Source organism: Stenella coeruleoalba (genome assembly GCF_951394435.1).
Source record: "Stenella coeruleoalba genome assembly, chromosome: 15".
Lineage (NCBI taxonomy): Eukaryota > Metazoa > Chordata > Mammalia > Artiodactyla > Delphinidae > Stenella > Stenella coeruleoalba.
In genome coordinates this window covers 13,277,796-13,295,688 of record NC_137161.1, presented here as the reverse complement: position 1 = coordinate 13,295,688, position 17,893 = coordinate 13,277,796, and the positions used below count along the sequence as shown (strand labels likewise).

The window sequence follows — 17,893 nt, the reverse complement described above, 5'->3', positions numbered from 1 at the left end:
TTACGATAGCCAGGACATGGAAGCAACCTAAATGCCCATCGACAGATGAATGGATAAAGATGTGGTACATATATACAATGGAATATTACTCAGCCATAAAAAGGAACCAAATTGGGTCATTTGTAATGATGTGGATGGATCTAGAGACTGTCATACAGAGTGAAGTAAGTCAGAAAGAGGAAAACAAATATCTATTACCGCATATATGTGGAACCTATAAAAATGGTACAGATGAACCGGTTTGCAGGGCAGAAATTGAGACACAGATGTAGAGAACAAACGTATGGACACCAAGGGGGGAAAGTGGTGCAGGGGGTGGTGGTGGTGTTGGGATGAATTGGGAGATTGGGATTGACATGTATACACTAATATGTATAAAATGGATAACTAATAAGAACCTACTGTATAAAAAAATAAAATAAAATAAAATTCACAAAAAAAACCATAATGGAAAATAATATGAAAAATATATATGTATAACTGAGTCACTCTGCTGTACAGAAGAAATTAACACAACATTGTTAATCAGCTATACTTCAATTAAAAAAAAAAAAAGAAGAAGGTAAGGTTTGTCCTGAAGGATGGGACAAAGGAAGGGGAGAAAATCCACAAGAGACCCTTAGAACAAGGCCCGGGAAGACCATCAATCAACGGATATTTAATTATTACCTCGGAGGAATGTGACACTAAGCTGATCCTTCAAAGAGCTGTTCTCATCGCCGTTAGACTGATGCCCCATTTCTGTGACAAATATTTTGTAATGCTCCTTTATTTTCCTGCAGGGAAACTTATAGGTAATGAAAGCTACGTATGCACATCATTTCCAAAAAATCAATATAATGCTCTAACTGCAATCTACAAGAAAAAAAAAAGGAAGGCAATTTATAATAACGAAAAATTTCAGCGTGAACTTTCAAACACACCCATCAGGGAGACAGGATGGAGCAGTCGGATGCGTGCGCTTAGATTCACGGGCAGTGTGACGGCTACAAACACAGGGTGGGCGTGGCTGTATGTCGAACAAACACAGAGTGGGCGTGGCTGTATGTCGGATGCTTCAGGTGGCCCTGCCATCAGTGAGGAGATTGTCAGCAACAGGGAATAACTCTGGGAAAAGTTCTGCATTCAAGTATAACAGACCCTCCATCTACTTATCCTTATGTTCCTGGAAAATTCAGAGTGTATTAAAAGAGTGCAAAAACCCCTTCAGTTTTTATATATAAAATGGACTTATGGTCAAGGCTCAGATAACAATAAACATCAAATAATCCACTCATATAATGATCTGGTAGAAGACTCAGAAGCCACGTGGAATGCAAGGCAATTTGGGGGCTGTGTGGGGCTTTCCTGTGCAGAGCAGGGCACAAAGGTCCCCGGTCCCTGCCCCCAGTAGCACCCCTCAACTTTTATAACCACCGGAAATGCCTTCATAGATGTTAAGCCTTAGGGGGAGGTGTGCTCTCTTAACAGGTTAGAAAGGAGTTTGCAAGCATGGTGGCCTGTGGGCCAAATCCATCCCACAATTATGTTTGCTTTGGACCTGCCTGGTGCTTTTATTGATTTTTTTTTTTAGAAAGTAGAGCAAATAATCCTCATTAAAAATCTGGGCAATTTCAATCAAAATCTGGGTATCACACTTCTGACAAAATCAGAAGATCTGGGAACTTTGGGCCCGTTCATCGCCTAATGGGCACACCTGGTGGGCTGTACAATGCTGCCCCCTTCCCCGCCTCGGCCCCCTGATGCCTTAGAGTTTGTCTTTCCTGGGTAGAAAGGGTTCACGCAGACACGGCAGCGAGCAGACCTCTCCTTGGTGCTGGGAGGGCTGACGCCTGCGGTGCCCAGCTCCCCTCCTCTGCTGAAAGCCCTCTCTCCTTCTACTCTGACCCCTGCCACAAAACCACAGATGCGTTGTGAAAGGGCTGGACGTGTGTACTGGAAGCGACCTGCTGCCCAAAGGATGGGATTTGCCGGGTGCTCAGAGAACAAGAACCTGTCTACGGACAGGTGGGGCCCCTAGGCCCCAGGATGGAGGGCTCCTTTGTGGCTGCCCCTGGTCCTGACCCTGACCCATGACACAGCCATAGGATGGCCTGGGAAGGCTTAGAGAGGCAGGTACAGGAACTGGATCCCCGGGCTCGGGACCCGAGGGGGCACTATGGGAATAGGAGGGGGCACGGCTACTTCAAAGGCTTGTGCGAGGATTCAGTAGAATGAATTATGTAAAGCACCTGCCACAAGGTCTGGGCATGGGAAACGCTGCATAATAACAACCAGCATTTGTTTTTGTTTTTTAGTATTGTTGTTGCAATGATCATATTCCCAAAGGTTTGTGCCGCTTTCCAAAAAGATTTTGCTTGAATTACACTATTCCAAGGCCGTCCAAATAAATAGAACACTTTGCAGTGATGGAAACACTCTATATCTGCACCATCCCACCTGGCACCTACGTGTGCCTACGGGGGCACTTGAAACGTGGCTACTGCGACTGAGAAATGGAATTTAAAGTCTGATTTATTTTTAATTAATTGAAAGTTAAGTAGCTCCCGGTGGCTAGTGGCTACCATATTGGGCTCTAGTCTAAACCCTTCTAGGATGTTCAGGGGAATCGCAGTTTGCGCTGGGGAAGGGCCTGCAAAAGGTCACACTTACCCTGAAAACTCCCTCATAGCCTCTTGAGGCTCTAGGTGGACAAGGTTATGTATTCACCCACCATAGTCGTCCTTCCTCTCACTTCTATTTTGACTTTTTTTTTTTTTAACATCTTTATTGGAGTATAATTGCTTTACAATGGTGTGTTAGTTTCTGCTTTATAACAAAGTGAATCAGTTATACATATACATATGTTCCCATATCTCTTCCCTCTTGCGTCTCCCTCCCTCCCACTCTCCCTATCCCACCCCTCCAGGCGGTCACAAAGCACCGAGCTGATCTCCCTGTGCTATGCGACTTCTAAGGTCATTTGAATGACCTCCGTGAGCAAAAGCAAAGCATGGAGCTGACCAGCTGGGCGGCCACACTGCCCCGCACTTAGGCCCACAGCCCCGGTGGCGACGGGGAGACACCTGGCTTCTGAGCACCCCTGCAGCCTACATGGAGGTTAACGCACCACTGAGGATTAAATAAAGTGGTGTGTGGGAAAGAACCCAGCTGGTGTGGGTTGGATCGTGGCCCCCAAAATATATGTTCGAGTTCTAACCCCGAGTACTTGTGAAGGTGACTTTATTTGGAAATAGGGTCTTTGTAGATGTAATCAAGTTAAGATGAGGTCATACTGGATTAGCGTGGGCTCTCATCTGGTGACTGGTATCCTTAGAGAAGAGGGAAATTTGGAGGCAGACATGCAGAGAGGAGAAGGACATGTGAAGAGAGGACACACAGGGAGGTGGCCGTGTGAACACGGTGGCAGAGATGGGAGTGATGCAGGTACAGGCCAAGGAACGCCGGAGCTTGCTGGTGCCCACTGGAAGCTGGGAGAGGCAAGGAAGGATTCTCCCAGGGAGCCTTGGGAAAGGGCACGGCCCTGCTGACACTTGCTCTTGGGCTCCTGCCCTTCAGAACTGAGAGGATACATTTCTCTTATTTTAAGCCACCCAGTTTGTGGTACTTTTGTTACAGCAGCCATAGGAAAGGAATATACCAGCTAATGGGCTGGGACAGAGGGTGCTCGAAAGTGTATAAATCTTGTCCCATTAGCCTCACACCCAGTTTTTGAAAAGTCGAGGAGAAGCATGACCACCTGTTTCCTCTTTCCTCTTGTGGCCCCCGGGTGGCTCTCCTCCCAAGATTGTGGGCACTGGTCCCATGACCCTGAGGATGAAATCATAGCAAAGAGGCATTGGGCAATTTACACATAGACGGTGCGACTCCACTGCACTGATGGGGAAACTGAGGCCCAGAGGGGCAGGTCTCTGCTCAGGATAACAGAGAAGTTAGACGCAGAGCCTAATTCTCTGGGCTCCTGCACCAATGTTTTACTTGTTTTGAAGCTTGAAGGTCTTGGAGGAAGGGAGTGACTATTACACTGGAGTTTAAAGAAATGTAGCTTGAATGTGTATGTGGAAGGGACAAATGTGTACCCCCTAAGGATGCCCTGGGCCCTGGAAGGGGCTGCTACACCATCACCAAGCCTGACTTTCATGGTGGGGAAGGCGGGGTCGTGGTGTCAGGAGAGGAAAAGCCCCCTACTTCCTGGGGCAAATGCAGACGCTCTAGTGTCCCACCACAGGCTGGAGAGGGGGTGGGCAGGGCGGTGGAGGGGGGCAGCTGGATGGAGGGAAGAAGGGAGCTGTGTGTACACTCAGGGGAGAGGAAGAGGGTGGGGAGCAAAACCAGGAGAAAGGCCAAGCAGAGAGAAGGCAGCCATTGTACACGCGGGACAGCTGCACGGGGGCCCGGAGGCATCGTCCCAGGAAGAGTCTAAGTCCTTTCTCCTCTGTGCAGGCAGAAGGGCCAAGGAGAAAGAGGAGGAGAGGCTGAGGCGGCGGGACTGGGGGCGGGGAGGAGAGAAACGGGAGAGGAGAAAGGAGCAGAGACGAGATGGGGGAGGGTCGGGGGCGCTGCCAGTTCTGGACAGAATACAGATACATCCGCTCATCCTGCAACCATTCAATGAGCAGCTACTACGGGGCAGGCCCCGTTCCAGCACAGGGATACTGGAGAGGACAGACCACATATCTCTGCTTCCATGGAGCTGACATTTTAGAAGGGAGACAACCAACAAGATACGTGACAAAGTGTATCATCAGCGGTGAAAGGGCCAGGGAGGCGGATAAAGCAGGAACCAGGGCAGGGAGAACCAGAGGGGGCAGGAGATGTAACTTAACACGGGAAGTTGGACAGACAACATTCAAATATACGTTATGTGGCAACAAGGGCTCTGACTTAAAAAAGCAGGGTGAGGGGAAAAAGGGGGAAGGGAAGCCTCCTTCGGATGGATAGTCAAGGAGGGCTTCCCTGAGGAGGTGGTATTTGAACAAAGGTCTGAGGAATGGATGGTCTGAGGAACAGGAAGGAGGGGAGTGACTAAGGTGGAGGACAAGAGGTGAGGTGGTCAAGAGGGGAGGGACAGGGGGGCAGATCATTAGGACCCTGAGGTGACTGTGGGAGCCTCTACCCTGAGTGAGGGGGGAGTCTTAGGAGGGCTGTGGGCAGAGGAGAAACGGGATCTGACGTAGGTTGACAGCATCCTTCTGGCTGCTGTGGTGAGAACAGACCCTAGCGGGGTGAGGGCGGAGGTAGGGAGGCCCGAGACAAGAAAGTTGGGGCAGCCCAGGCGAGAGATGATGGACGTTTAGATAAGCATGGTGGCACCAGAGAGGGTTCTGGTGTATTCTGAAGGGAGAGTTGATGGGGTTTGCTGATGGATTGAATGTAGAGTGTGAAAGGGAGAAAAAAAACACAAGAATAACACTAAGGTTTCGGTCTGAGCAGCTGGGACACTGGAACTGCCAAGGGGAAGACTGTGAGAGGTGCCTGGGAGGGGGAGGGACAGGGTCAGGAAGTCAGTTTGGACGTGCCAGGTTCGAAATGCCAGGGAGACATCCAAAGGCAGATGTTGAGGCAGCTGGAGGCTGGTGTGTGGGTTTCAGGGCAAGAGGCTAAAAGCAGATCAAAACCGAGTGGTGGAAAGAAGGAGGGGTGAGGATTACTTCATAGAAGAACACCAGCTCTAACGTCTTTGTGGTCTTAAAACCGCTTTGGGGAAAAAATAAATCACACACACGCGCGCAAACACACACACACGCGCGCGCACCCCTTTACACGCCAGCAGCAAATCTTTGTCAGGGATGCCCAAATGCCAAGCAGATTCCTTTCCATCCTCCTACATCAGGGAGATGCCCCAGCCTCCACCAACGCCCCAGGCATCCTGCCACAGGAGGTGTCATGGCACAGAGGTCCCCCCCTCCAAGTAAGGGTGGCTGCCCCACGTTGACAGCCAAGTAGTCTAGGTCCTCAGCTGACCTCCCCTCCCCAGCTTTGTATGAGGAGAAGAGTGAAAATAACTGGGGTGCTCAGGGCCTGGTTTCAAAACAGCTGTAACTGGGAGCCCTGGCACACCTGGGGCCTGTAATGAGGGGCTTCCTCCCCTCCTCCCATGGTGCATGCTAGAACACGATGAGGGAAAGGCAGGAGGCTCACCCCCAGTGCTCACATCTTTACAAAAGTCTGCACCAGATGGCAGGAGCTAGGTGGGGAAACAGCTTCTGAACTGCCAGACTCTGACGGCAACGTGGAACGAGAAAGCAGTATCCTAACGAGAAGAAAATGGGTACGCCTGTCCAATTCATCAGGAAGGGCCGGAAGAGGTGTATTTACTTTCCCCCTTTGGTGGTGGTTGCTTTGCCCACGGCAAGGTAGTGGAAATGTGTGAATGTCACTGTAGTATGTGTTTCTCCTTTATCCCTTCCAACAGCTCCTGATTTCTATTTGGGAACCCAGGTGCTGGGGGAAAATGACTCCCCCAGCTGCTCCAGGAACAGGTGACGTGGGCTAAGCTAATTGGCACATACCGTCTGCTCTCCGTGGTGACTGGTTCAGGGGTTGGCATGTGACTCAAGCTGGTCCAGTCAGAAAGACTCTCACCACTTGGGCATTCTGGGAAAAAACCCTGCTGAATGCCAAGGTACCATACAAAGGAAGAGGCGTGGGGCCCGTCCCAGTGCCGGTCATCCTCTAGAGACCTCAGGCCTTATGATAAAATCGTGACACTGTCAAACCACGGAATGTGTCTCTGTATAAAGCTCACCTGTATCTTTTTGGTTTAGGGAGCAAAGAATTCAATCTCTTGTCAAAACCACTTGGGAACTGGGGTTTCTGTCAACTGGATCTGAAGGTTATCTACCAGCCACGAGCATCACCAAGAAATACCCTCTCCTTGCTTAAGCAGGACTACATATCACCTCCTCAGAACTGAGGGGTGCAGAGCCAGAGAATCGCTGAATGGAAAGAGATGAATGTTTTCAGCTTTGCCAGAAACTTCCAAATTGCTCTCCAAAGCAGAGGTGCTAATGCGCATTCCCACTGCTGGTCTTCCTGTTTCCTCACATCCTCACCATCATTTGGTGTGACAGGACCTCCGAATATTTGCTGTGGCGATGGGCGAGAGGTGATAGTGCACTGTTGGCTGAATCTGCATTTCACTAATTACCAGAGAGGCTGAGCACATGCTGCCACCTTTTGATCCGTGGGTATAAACTTATTTTCATCACGTGATGCTACCTGTTGTGACATTCATCTGAATGCTGGTCTGGGGTAGGTTGTGCAGTGCTGTGTCTATCATTGCTAATGTTTCTTAAGCGCTTACTAAGTATCACTGTTCTAACATATTTAATCCTCAGAAAACCCTACGAGCAAAGTAACATTATTATTCCTAGGTGAAGTAACCAAGGCATGGAAGTTAAATAACTTGTTCAAATTCACTCAGCTAATAAGTGGCGGAGCCCAGATTTGAACCCAGTCAGAGTCCTTGCTCTCAACTGCTTTGCAAAAACCTGGAAGCATCTCATTCCACAGATGATATGACTTTAACTCGTGGGTATATAAGGGAGCACAGTCAGGGCAGCTGAAGTGTGCTGAAAGATCACTAAGCACATTTTGTAAAAATGTAGGATACAATTTATACTTTCAAGGGTATTTACATTTGAGATCTGAGTCCCTGAAGTGAGAGGAAGCCAACACACAGAAATACCCATGAACAAATTGATATTTATCCTGCTTAAACTTAGCACCTCTCACTTCATCCTGTGTCAATCTCTACTGCAAACACGGGGAAGCACAGAGCAAGATGACGGCAAAATGAAATGGCAAATCTTATGAAAGATGCAAGGTTTTGTGAAATTAATTAAAGTGATGCGGGAGGACAGCTTAAAGCATGTGCAAATCCACTGACAAACAATCATCTGGTCTATGAGATAACTGAAGAAGAGACCACTGAAAATGATGATGAGGGAATCAGCACTTCACAGGGAAGATTCAGATGTCAAAGGATTAAGAGAGGCCCTTGGGAAAACTGATCGAATCCTCAAATACGTTTGCAAAAATGACCCTTTACGATTTTGCTGTGAAAACTGAAGGTGAAGTAAAGGATATCATATTGTGCTATCATTTAAATTTGTTGAACAAGTTATCCCCTCCACTGCCTTTAACTGACACTTCATCAATTCATTTGATTAAAGAATCAATCCATTCGGCATAATTTTTTTTTTTTTTTTTTGGCGGTACGCAGGCCTCTCACTGCTGTGGCCTCTCCCGTTGCAGAGCACAGGCTCCGGACGCACAGGCCCAGTGGCCATGGCTCACGGGCCCAGCCGCTCCGCCCATGTGGGATCTTCCCGGACCGGGGCACCCTGCATCGTTTGGCGGACTCTCAACCACTGCGCCACCAGGGAAGCCCCATTCGACACAATTATAACCTAACCGTTGTTAAATACTATTAGAATATAACACAGAATAAAGTTATTTTTAAAACTGTGTAGTTTCACTTTTTCAAGATAAAATACCTAATTAAATACATTAAAAGCACTATTTACATGAACTGCTGGTCCACTTAAGGAACAGTTTTCTGGTTCCAGTCTTCCACAGTTCCAGCTAACCTCCTGTCTTCAAAAGGGTATCACATACACAAATGGACTAAGAACCATTATTGAGGTTGTGACTTTAATCTTCCCTCAGTATCCATGTCTTCTTCTCCCATAGTAATAGAATTTTGAGCTGGGCAAATGGCCACCCAGAATAAAGACTACATTCCCTAGTTTCCTCTGCAATCATGCGTGCTCATGTGACTTGTTTCTCATCAGTGGGAAATAAGGAGAAACAGAAAGCAGTTGAGTCTCTAACCAATTTAAGAGCACCTAAACATATAAAGCAAATACTAATAGACCCAAAGGGAGAAATAGACAGCAATAGAATAATAGTAGGGGACTTTATTACCCCACTTTCACCAATGGATAGATCATCCAGACAGAAAATCAATAAGGAAACATAGGTCTTAAACTATACGTTGATCAGATAGACTTAGCACACATGTACAGAACATTCCATCCAAAAGCAACACAATATACATTCTTTACAAGTGCACATGAAATATTCTCCAGGAGAGATCATATGTTAGGCCACAAAACAAGTCTTAATAAATTTAAGAAAACTGAAATCATATCAAGCATCTTTTCCAACTACAATGGTATGAAACTAGAAATCAATTACAAGAAGAAAACTGGAAAATTCACAAATACGTGGAGATTAACGACATGCTACTGGACAACCAACTGGTCAAAGAAATCAAAAGAGAAAAAAAAAACCTCGAGGCAAATGAAAACGGAAATACAACACACCAAAACATATGGGATGCAGCAAAAGAAGTTCTAAGAGGGAAGTTCCTTGTGACAAATGCCTACATCAAGAAATAAGAAAAATCCCAAATAAATAACCTAATATTACACTTCAAGGAACCAGAAAAAGAACAAAGCCCAAAGTTAGTAGAAGGAAAAAAATAATAGAGATCAGAGCAGAAATAAATGAAATACAGAGACTAAAAAGACAATGGAAAAGATCAATGAAACTACAAACTGGTTCTTTGAAAAGATAAACAAAATTGATAAACCTTTAGCTAGACTCAACCAGGAAAAAAAAGGGAGAGGACTCAAATAAATAAAATCAGAAATAAAAAGGGAGACGTTACAACTGATACCACAGAAATACAAAGGATCATAAGAGACTACTACGAACAATTATATGCCAATAAATTTGACAAGCTAGAGAAATGGATAAATTCCTAAAAACATACAACCTACCAACACTGACTGATGAAGAAAGAGAAAATATGAACAGACCAATTACTAGAAAGAAGACTGAATCAATAACCAAAAACTTCCCCAAATACAAATGTCCAGTACTAGACAGCTTTACAGGTGAATTCTACCAAAAATTCAAAGAAGAATTAATATCAATCCTTCCCAAACTCTTCCAAAAAATAGAACAGGAGGGAATACCTCCATACTCATCTTATGAGGTTAGCATTACCCTGATACCAAAACCAGCCAAGGACACCACAAGTAAAGAAAATTATAGGCCAATATCTCTGATGAACACAGAATGCAAAAATCTTCAGTAAAATATTGGCAAACTGAATTCAACAATACAGTAAAAGGATCATATACCATGTTCAGATGGGATTTATTCTAGGAATGCAAGGATGGTTCACCATCTGCCAATCAATCAATGTATACAGCACATTAAAAAAATGCAAGATAAAAATCATCTCAACAGATGCAGAAAAAGCATTTGACAAAATTCAACATCCATTTATGAGGAAAACTCTCAAAAAAGTGACTGTAGAGGGAACATACCTCAACATAATAAACGCCATACATGACAAGCCCATAGCTAACATCCTATTCAAGTGATAAGCTGAAAACTTTTCCTCTAAAATCAGGAACAAGACAAGGATGCCCACTCTCAACATTTTTATTTGACCTAGTATTGGAAGTCCTAGCCAGAGCAATTAGGGAAGAAAAAGAAAGAAAAAGCATCCAAATCGTAAAGGAAGAAGTAAAACTGTAACTATTTGCAGGTGACATGACATTATACATAAAAAACCCTAAAGACTCCACCAAAAAACTGTTAGAACTAATAAATTAATTCAGTAAAGCTGCAGGATACAAAATCAATACACAAAAATCTGTTGTGTTTTTATACACTAAAAACAAACTATCAAGAAGATAAATTAAGAAAACAGTCCCACGTACAACTGCATCAAAAAGAATAAAATATCTGGAATAAACCTAACCAAGGTAGTGAAAGACTTGTACACTGAAAACTATAAGACATTAACTAATGAAAGAAATAGAAGAAGACACAAATAAATGGAAAGGTATTCCATGCTCATGGACTGGAAGAATTAATACTGTTAAAATGTCCGTACTATCCAAAACAATCTACAGATTCAGTGCAATCCCTATTAAATTTCCAACGGCATTTTTCACAGAAACAGAAAAAACAATCCTAAAGTTTGTATGGAACCACAAAAGACCTCAGAGAGCCAAAGCAATCTTGAGAAAGAAGAACAAAGCTGGAGGCATCATGTTCCCTGATTTCAAACTGTATTACAAAGCAGTAGTAATCAAAACAGTATGGTGTTGGCATAAAACCAGACATAGATCAATGAAACAGAATAGAGAGCCCAGAAATAAACCCACACATATATGGTCAATTAATTTATGACAGAGGAGCTAAGAATGTATGATGGGGAAAGGACAGTCTCTTTAATAAATGGAACTGGGAAAACTGGACAGCCACACATCAAAGAATTAAAGTGAACCACTATCTTACACCACAGACGAAGATTAACTCAAAACAGATTAAAGACTTGAACATAAGACCTGAAATCATCATTTGACATGGATCTTGGCAATGATTTTTTTTGGATTTGACACCAAAAACAAAGGCAATAAAAGCAAAAGGAAATAAATGGAATGACTAAGAAGCTTCTGCACAGTAAAGGAACACTGTGCACAACAAAATGAAAAGAAAACCTACCAAACGAGAGAAAATATTTGCAGCTCATACATCTGATAAGGAATTAATTTCCAAAATATACAAAAAACTGATGCAACTCAATAGAAAAAAACCAAACAATCCAATTTAAAAAATGGGCAACAGATCTACATAGGCATTTTTCCAAAGAAGATATACAGATGGTCAACAGGTACATCAAAAGATGCTTCACATCATTAATCATCAGGGAGATGCAAATCAAAACCACAATGAGGGCTTCCCTGGTGGTGCAGTGGTTGAGAGTCCGCCTGCCGATGCAGGGGACACGGGTTCATGCCCCGGTCTGGGAAGATCCCATATGCCGCAGAGCGGCTGGGCCCGTGAGCCATGGCTGCTGAGCCTGCGCATCCAGAGCCCGTGCTCCGCAACAGGAGAGGCCACAACAGTGAGAAGCCCGCGTACCGCAAAAAAACAAAAAAACAAAACCACAATGAGATACCACCTCACACCTGTTAGAATGCCTATTATCAAAAAGGCAAAGAATAACAATGCTGGCAAAGACTTAGAGAAAAGGAAACCCTTGTTCACTGTTGGTGGGAATATAAATTGGTATAGCCATTATGGAAAACAGTACGGAGGTTCCTCAAAGATTAAAAATAAAACTACCGTATGATCCCACAATTCCACCTCTGAGTATCTATCTGAAGAAAAGGAAAACACTAACTTGAAAAGATATCAGCACCCCCATGTTAACTGCAGCATTATTTACAATAGCCAAGATATGGAAACAACCTAAGTGTCCTCAGTGGATGCAAGAATAAAGAAAATGTGGTATACACACACTGGAATACTATTCAGCCATGAAAAAGAAGGAAATCTTGCCATGTGCAACAACATGGATGGACCTTGACGGTATCAGGCTAAGTGAAATAAGTCAGACAGAGAAAGACAATTACCATATGATATCACTTACATATGGAATCTAAAACAAAGCCGAGCTCATAGATACACAGAACAGATTGGTGGTTGCCAGAGGTGGGAGGTAGCGGGTGGGTGAAATGAGTGAAGAGGGTCGAAAGGTACAAACTTCCAGTTATGAAATAAATAAGTCATGGGGCTATAATGTACAGCATAGTGACTACAGTTAATAATATTACGCTGTATATTTGAAAGTTGCTGAGAGAGTAGATCTTAAAAATTCTCATCACACACACACAGACCTTTGTAACTATGTATGATGACAGATGTTAACTAGACTTATTGTGGTTATCCTTTTGCAATATATACAAATATTGATTCATCATGTCGTACATCCGAAACTACTATAATGTTATATGCCAGTTATGCCTCAGGAAAAGAAAAAAAGAAAAGGAAATGGTTGAGTCTCTGATCGATTCACGGGCAGGTCCATCAAAGCAGCACAGACTTTTAGTTGAGAGAGTAATAAATGACTTCTGTCTTGGGTCTCTCACACACAGCCAAAAAACTTAAATCTAATTCAATCAGTTGCCCTAGACACTCATGAGAATGCAGGGTTGAATGTGTCCAAAGACCTGGTAAGAACAGTTGACCATTGTTCCCTGGGAAGCTAAAAAGTTATTATTCTAATATGAGTCTAATTATTCTAATGTGAGTCATACAAATCAAGTTAATCTAAAAGGGATTTTGAATTCATTCTAGTTTTCTGTTATTTTTCTCAATCAACCTACAATGACCAGCATAACTGGTCATGTTTTCACTTTCAGCAGTGGCTTAATATAAAACTCAAATTTCCATTGACAGATGAACGGATAAAGAAGATGTGGTGTGTGTGTGTGTGTATATATATATATATATATATATATACACACACACACACACACACACAATGGAATGTTACTCAGCCATAAAAGAGAATGAAATAAAACTCAAATCTGAGCTTCCTAACTACCAGGGCAAAAAGGGAAAGTATACAGGGTACACAGCTCTTGTTCTTTAATGACAAGAGCACATAAGTTCATCACAGTAAACAGACATTTTCAGGGTCCTGAGTTCTCAATGTCAGGTTGGAACAGAGTTCCTTGCAGAGAGGGCCATTCTAAACATAACGGATAAAACTCTCAGGGACAGTTTTACAAAAAACATAAATGTCCTATATATGGCAATTTATACTCGGCATTACACTCCCAGTCTTCACTGAGGGTGTAACAGTTAAGCATAGTTGGATGAAAGCAATTCTTTGGGGAAAGCGCTTTTTGGTGATTTGTTTAAATTCAAGGACAAAGTTTGCGGAAATCCATTTTGAAGAAATGTTAAATCCTGAGAGATGGCTCCTTCCCTAGTGCCAGCTACATGATTCTGAAACACCAGGCTTTGGCCCCTATCGTGAGCCCCTAAGATAGCGCAGGATATAGGTTTCCTTTCAATGTGATGGATGTAACAACATCCATGCTCCCTTTGAAGTCCTACGGTCTTGGTTTCCATTTTGATGACGCCACAAGCACCTGCTCTTACGACTATGAGCAAGTCTCTTTTCTGGGCTGCAGCTGCCCTAGCTGTCAGATGTGGGGGGTGGATGAGTACACTTTTAGGGTCCTTACTGTTCCTTTGGCATCCAAAGCTAAAGGTTTCTACACAGACCTTTCAGCTAGAGGTTCTAAAAGTGGGTCTCACAGCCCTCAGACATGTTTTCTCTGTGGGTCCACACTGTGTATTAACAAAACAAAACAAAACAAAACAAACTGAGTTTTGCCAACATGCTTTAAAATCAGATTTTGGCCAAGAATTCAGATTAGAAATATTTGAAGGTTGGCAACCCTGAGCACGAATGGCTATAATTACCTGGACCTGAGTGGCAGATGCCCCTTTTCAGTAGGTGCCCTGGTCTGTCCTGCTTCCTCCATCTATATCCAGGTCTCTGCAACCAGATGGGTGGTGGCCTGGGGTAAACTCTGAGCCATGTGGCTTTCTGCAGAGATCCCGGAACCAACAGGGTCATGTGTATAGGACCGAGGCCTTCCTAGTTCTCTCAGCGGGGCCTGCCCGCTGGGTGATTCTGGCAGTGGAAACAGTCTGCAAGACGACACACCTCACCGGCGCGCTCCTCACCCCGATGTGCCCACGCCAGCCACACCGTGTACGTGAGGGGCAGCTGCCCAGCTTCCAGGACGGCTTCAGTGCCCTGAACCCAGCTCAGGGAGGTATCCGTCCTTCTCTCATGTCACTCCTACCCAAACAAGCCCCTTGTCACTTGAACACGACTTCCCAGGGTTACAACGTTCAAGCCACAGTATCTGATTTCACAACTGCCTTGGCTCCTTACCCAAGGTGAGGAGCGTTTATTTTTCTAAATTAGAGCAAGTTTCATTGAGTCTGAAGGACTTTGCAGCCGTGCTGCAGATAAGTGACTGTAATTGTCCCTCTGCCTCACGCAACCAGCCTGGCAGGTGAGTCTTCAGAACGCACGAAAGTACCTCCTGCAGGATGAAGAGACAGGACACCTTGCTCGCTCTACACCCCGGATGCAACCAACACTGCGGGCACCAGCTGCAGGAGGGATGGAGCACCTTGGGCGGTGTAGACGATCAAGTGTAGACGAACAGTCCCTTGCCGTCTGTAGAGTGGCCACAGGCCCCACGTACACTCCTCTCCATCCCCCGCCCCAATGTTCTGGAAGCTTGTTCCATGCTGATGGCCTCAAATTAACGAACTAGTCCCCCAACGACTTAAACAGCACAATTCACAGAGAACTCATACTCCTGCCCGAGTACTTCAAGGCCTCTCTGTAGTAGATTTCATATTTTAAATAGACTCACTTTCTTTTTTTTAACTCAAATTCCTTTGGAATGGTCACTTTCTATCACTCCCGTAGGCGAATAAATCTGTATTTTTCGAACACATCTGGAAGTCAATGCACAACTTTTAAATGAAAAGAAAGCTGTTCACGCACTACAGGGACCCCTCGCAGTACAGGGACCACAGTGGGAAAGACAGTGGTCCGAGGCAGGACAGCGGGTACCACGTCGGCGGTCCCCAGCCCACTCGTGTGCCCGCCCGTGGCCGCCTGGCTCCCTCACCTGTCCGGTAGCCCGTGCTGTTGAGGTACACGGCGAAGGTGCGGCTCTCGTGCTGCGACTGCCAGGAGGGCGAGGAGCAGTTCTCATTGTTGGTGTAGGTGTTGTGGTTGTGGACGTACTTCCCGGTGAGGATGGAGGAGCGCGAGGGGCAGCACATGGGCGTGGTCACGAAGGCGTTGACAAAGTGCGCCCCGCCCTGCTCCATGATGCGCCGTGTCTTGTTCATCACCTGCATGGAACCTGCAACCGGAGCGGAAGTGACATGTGAGCCAGTTTTCCAACGAGTGCGTCCCAGTCGGGCACCAAACAATTAGAGGTGGGTTCTGAGTGGTCCTCAACAGGGCAGCACCCCCATCCCGGGGGAGGGGAGTGTATGTTGGAGATCTCCAGGGACAGATTGGGGGGCACCCCTGGCATTTCTGGGCAGCGGCCAGCAATGCACAATTGGATGGTCCTGTGCAATGAGGAAGTACCCTGGGTCCCCAGTTCCACTAGACATTCATGGGGGCGGGTAGGTAAAAACCTGCTTATAAGTTATCCGAGCCTAGTAAAGAACTCTTGTCTTGCATAAACAGAACATCTTTTTTTTGCAGGGTATTAATATATGCTGACTTTTTTTTTTGGAAAGCAACCACTATGTAAACAGAGAGAAGATTATACTTTGTTTCATCTGGAACTTCCCCAAGAATTGTTCCGTCTTAATGAAATCCGATCACGTCAACCTGGCAACCCCTCCCCCCTCCACCTTCTCTCCGAATACTTCTCAGCGGACATGGTCTGCATCAGTCATAACCCACTGTCGTCGCCTTTGTCCACATGGTCCTTCCAGCTTGGAACCCACTTCCCATCTCCCCGCCCCCCCAGATCTGACCCATCAGTACAGTCGCACCTCTTCTCATGGCTCTTTTTTTAAAAATAGATTTATTTATGTATTTAGTTTTGGCTGCGTAGGCTCTTTGTTGCTGTGGCGGGCTTTCTCTAGCTGTGGCGAGCGTTGCAGTGCGCAGGCTTCTCATTGTGGCGGCTTGTCTTTGTTGCTGAGCACGGGGTCTAGGTGCGTGGACTTCAGTAGTTGTGGTTCACGGGCTCTAGGGCGCAGGCTCAGTAGTTGTGGTGCACGGTCTTAGTTGCTCCGTGGCATGTGGGATCTTCCCGGACCAGGGCTGAAACCCGTGTCCCCTGCGCTGGCAGATGGATTCTCAACCACTGTGCCACCAGGGAAGCCCTTTTTTTTTTTTTTTTTGGCTTCTGGCTTCTGATTCCCTTGAACTCTTATCACGCATGTATTATTAGGACTTAATGATAAACCACTAGGTATGGTGATTTCACTCATGCCTATTCTTGTTTTTCAATGAAGCTGTGAGCAGAGCAAGGTATAGGAAGGAAAGGAATTTGTGTAGAAACCCTACTGTCTGCCGGTGCCTGCACACTGCCTGCTCCACTGAGGGCTCCAGGAGCTCAAAGACTGCGTGCCTTGCTCAGAGCCAAATCCCCAATGCCCCTACAGTGTGTGACACACAGTAGGTACTCAATAAATGTGTGAAGAATGGATGTGAAATCGTATACCATGGCTGGTACCCAGATACTTAGTAGGTTGAACAGAAATATTCAATGGAAATCCTTTTTCTTTTCCTTCTAAGGCCATCCTCTGTTTTTTTCTTTTCCTTGCAGTTCTTAGGGTCTATAGTGGGTTGAATGATGGTCCACCCTCCAAAGATAAGCCCCTGTCCCAAGTCCTGGCACCTGTGAATAGGACCTAATTTGGCCAAGGGTCTTCGCAGAGGTACTAAAGGATCCTGAGGTGACATCGCTGTGGATTACCTGGGTGGGCCCTAAATCCAAGGACAAGTGTCCTTCCAAGAGACAGAAGGAAGAAGACACACAGACACGGAGGGGAAGGCCATGTGAAGATGGAGGCAGAGACTGGAGGGATGCTGCCACAAGCCAACGAGCTCCTTGGGCCTCCAGGAGCTGGGTGAACCGAGAAGGATTCACGCCTGCGCCTTTGCAGGAATCAGAGCCCTGCCAACGCCTTAATTTCACACTTCTGTCTCCACAATCGTGAGGGAGCAAATTTCTGTTGTTTTAAGCCACCTGGTTGACGGCAATCTGTTAGGACAGCAGTAGGAAACCAATCCAGGGTCTACCAGGCATTTGAAGTTCTTGCCAGAGAGCTGCTGATCCCAATTCACCAACTAGCTCACCCCCTAGTGACCTGAAAACAACAAATCAGACCCCCCTTGGCACCCTGTCCCTAAAGGCTAAGAGTGAAATGGAGATTTACATGATTCTTTTATCCCATCTTTCCACCAAACAGGGAAGGAAACAGCTAGAGCTTCCCTGAG

At 45.5% G+C, this 17,893-nt stretch overlaps 1 protein-coding gene across 6 annotated transcripts in view; it reads right to left on the bottom strand.

Moving 5' to 3' along the window:
• The window catches only part of SULF2 (sulfatase 2), a 149,270-nt gene that overhangs the window by 75,796 nt on the left and 55,581 nt on the right, over window positions 1–17,893 (bottom strand). For all 6 annotated transcript variants that reach the window (XM_079946487.1, XM_079946485.1, XM_079946484.1 and 3 more), the window contains exon 3: window positions 15,549–15,788. In XM_079946487.1, the coding sequence (XP_079802613.1) occupies window positions 15,549–15,788 (240 nt within the window). The remainder of the gene's footprint in view (window positions 1–15,548; window positions 15,789–17,893) is intronic.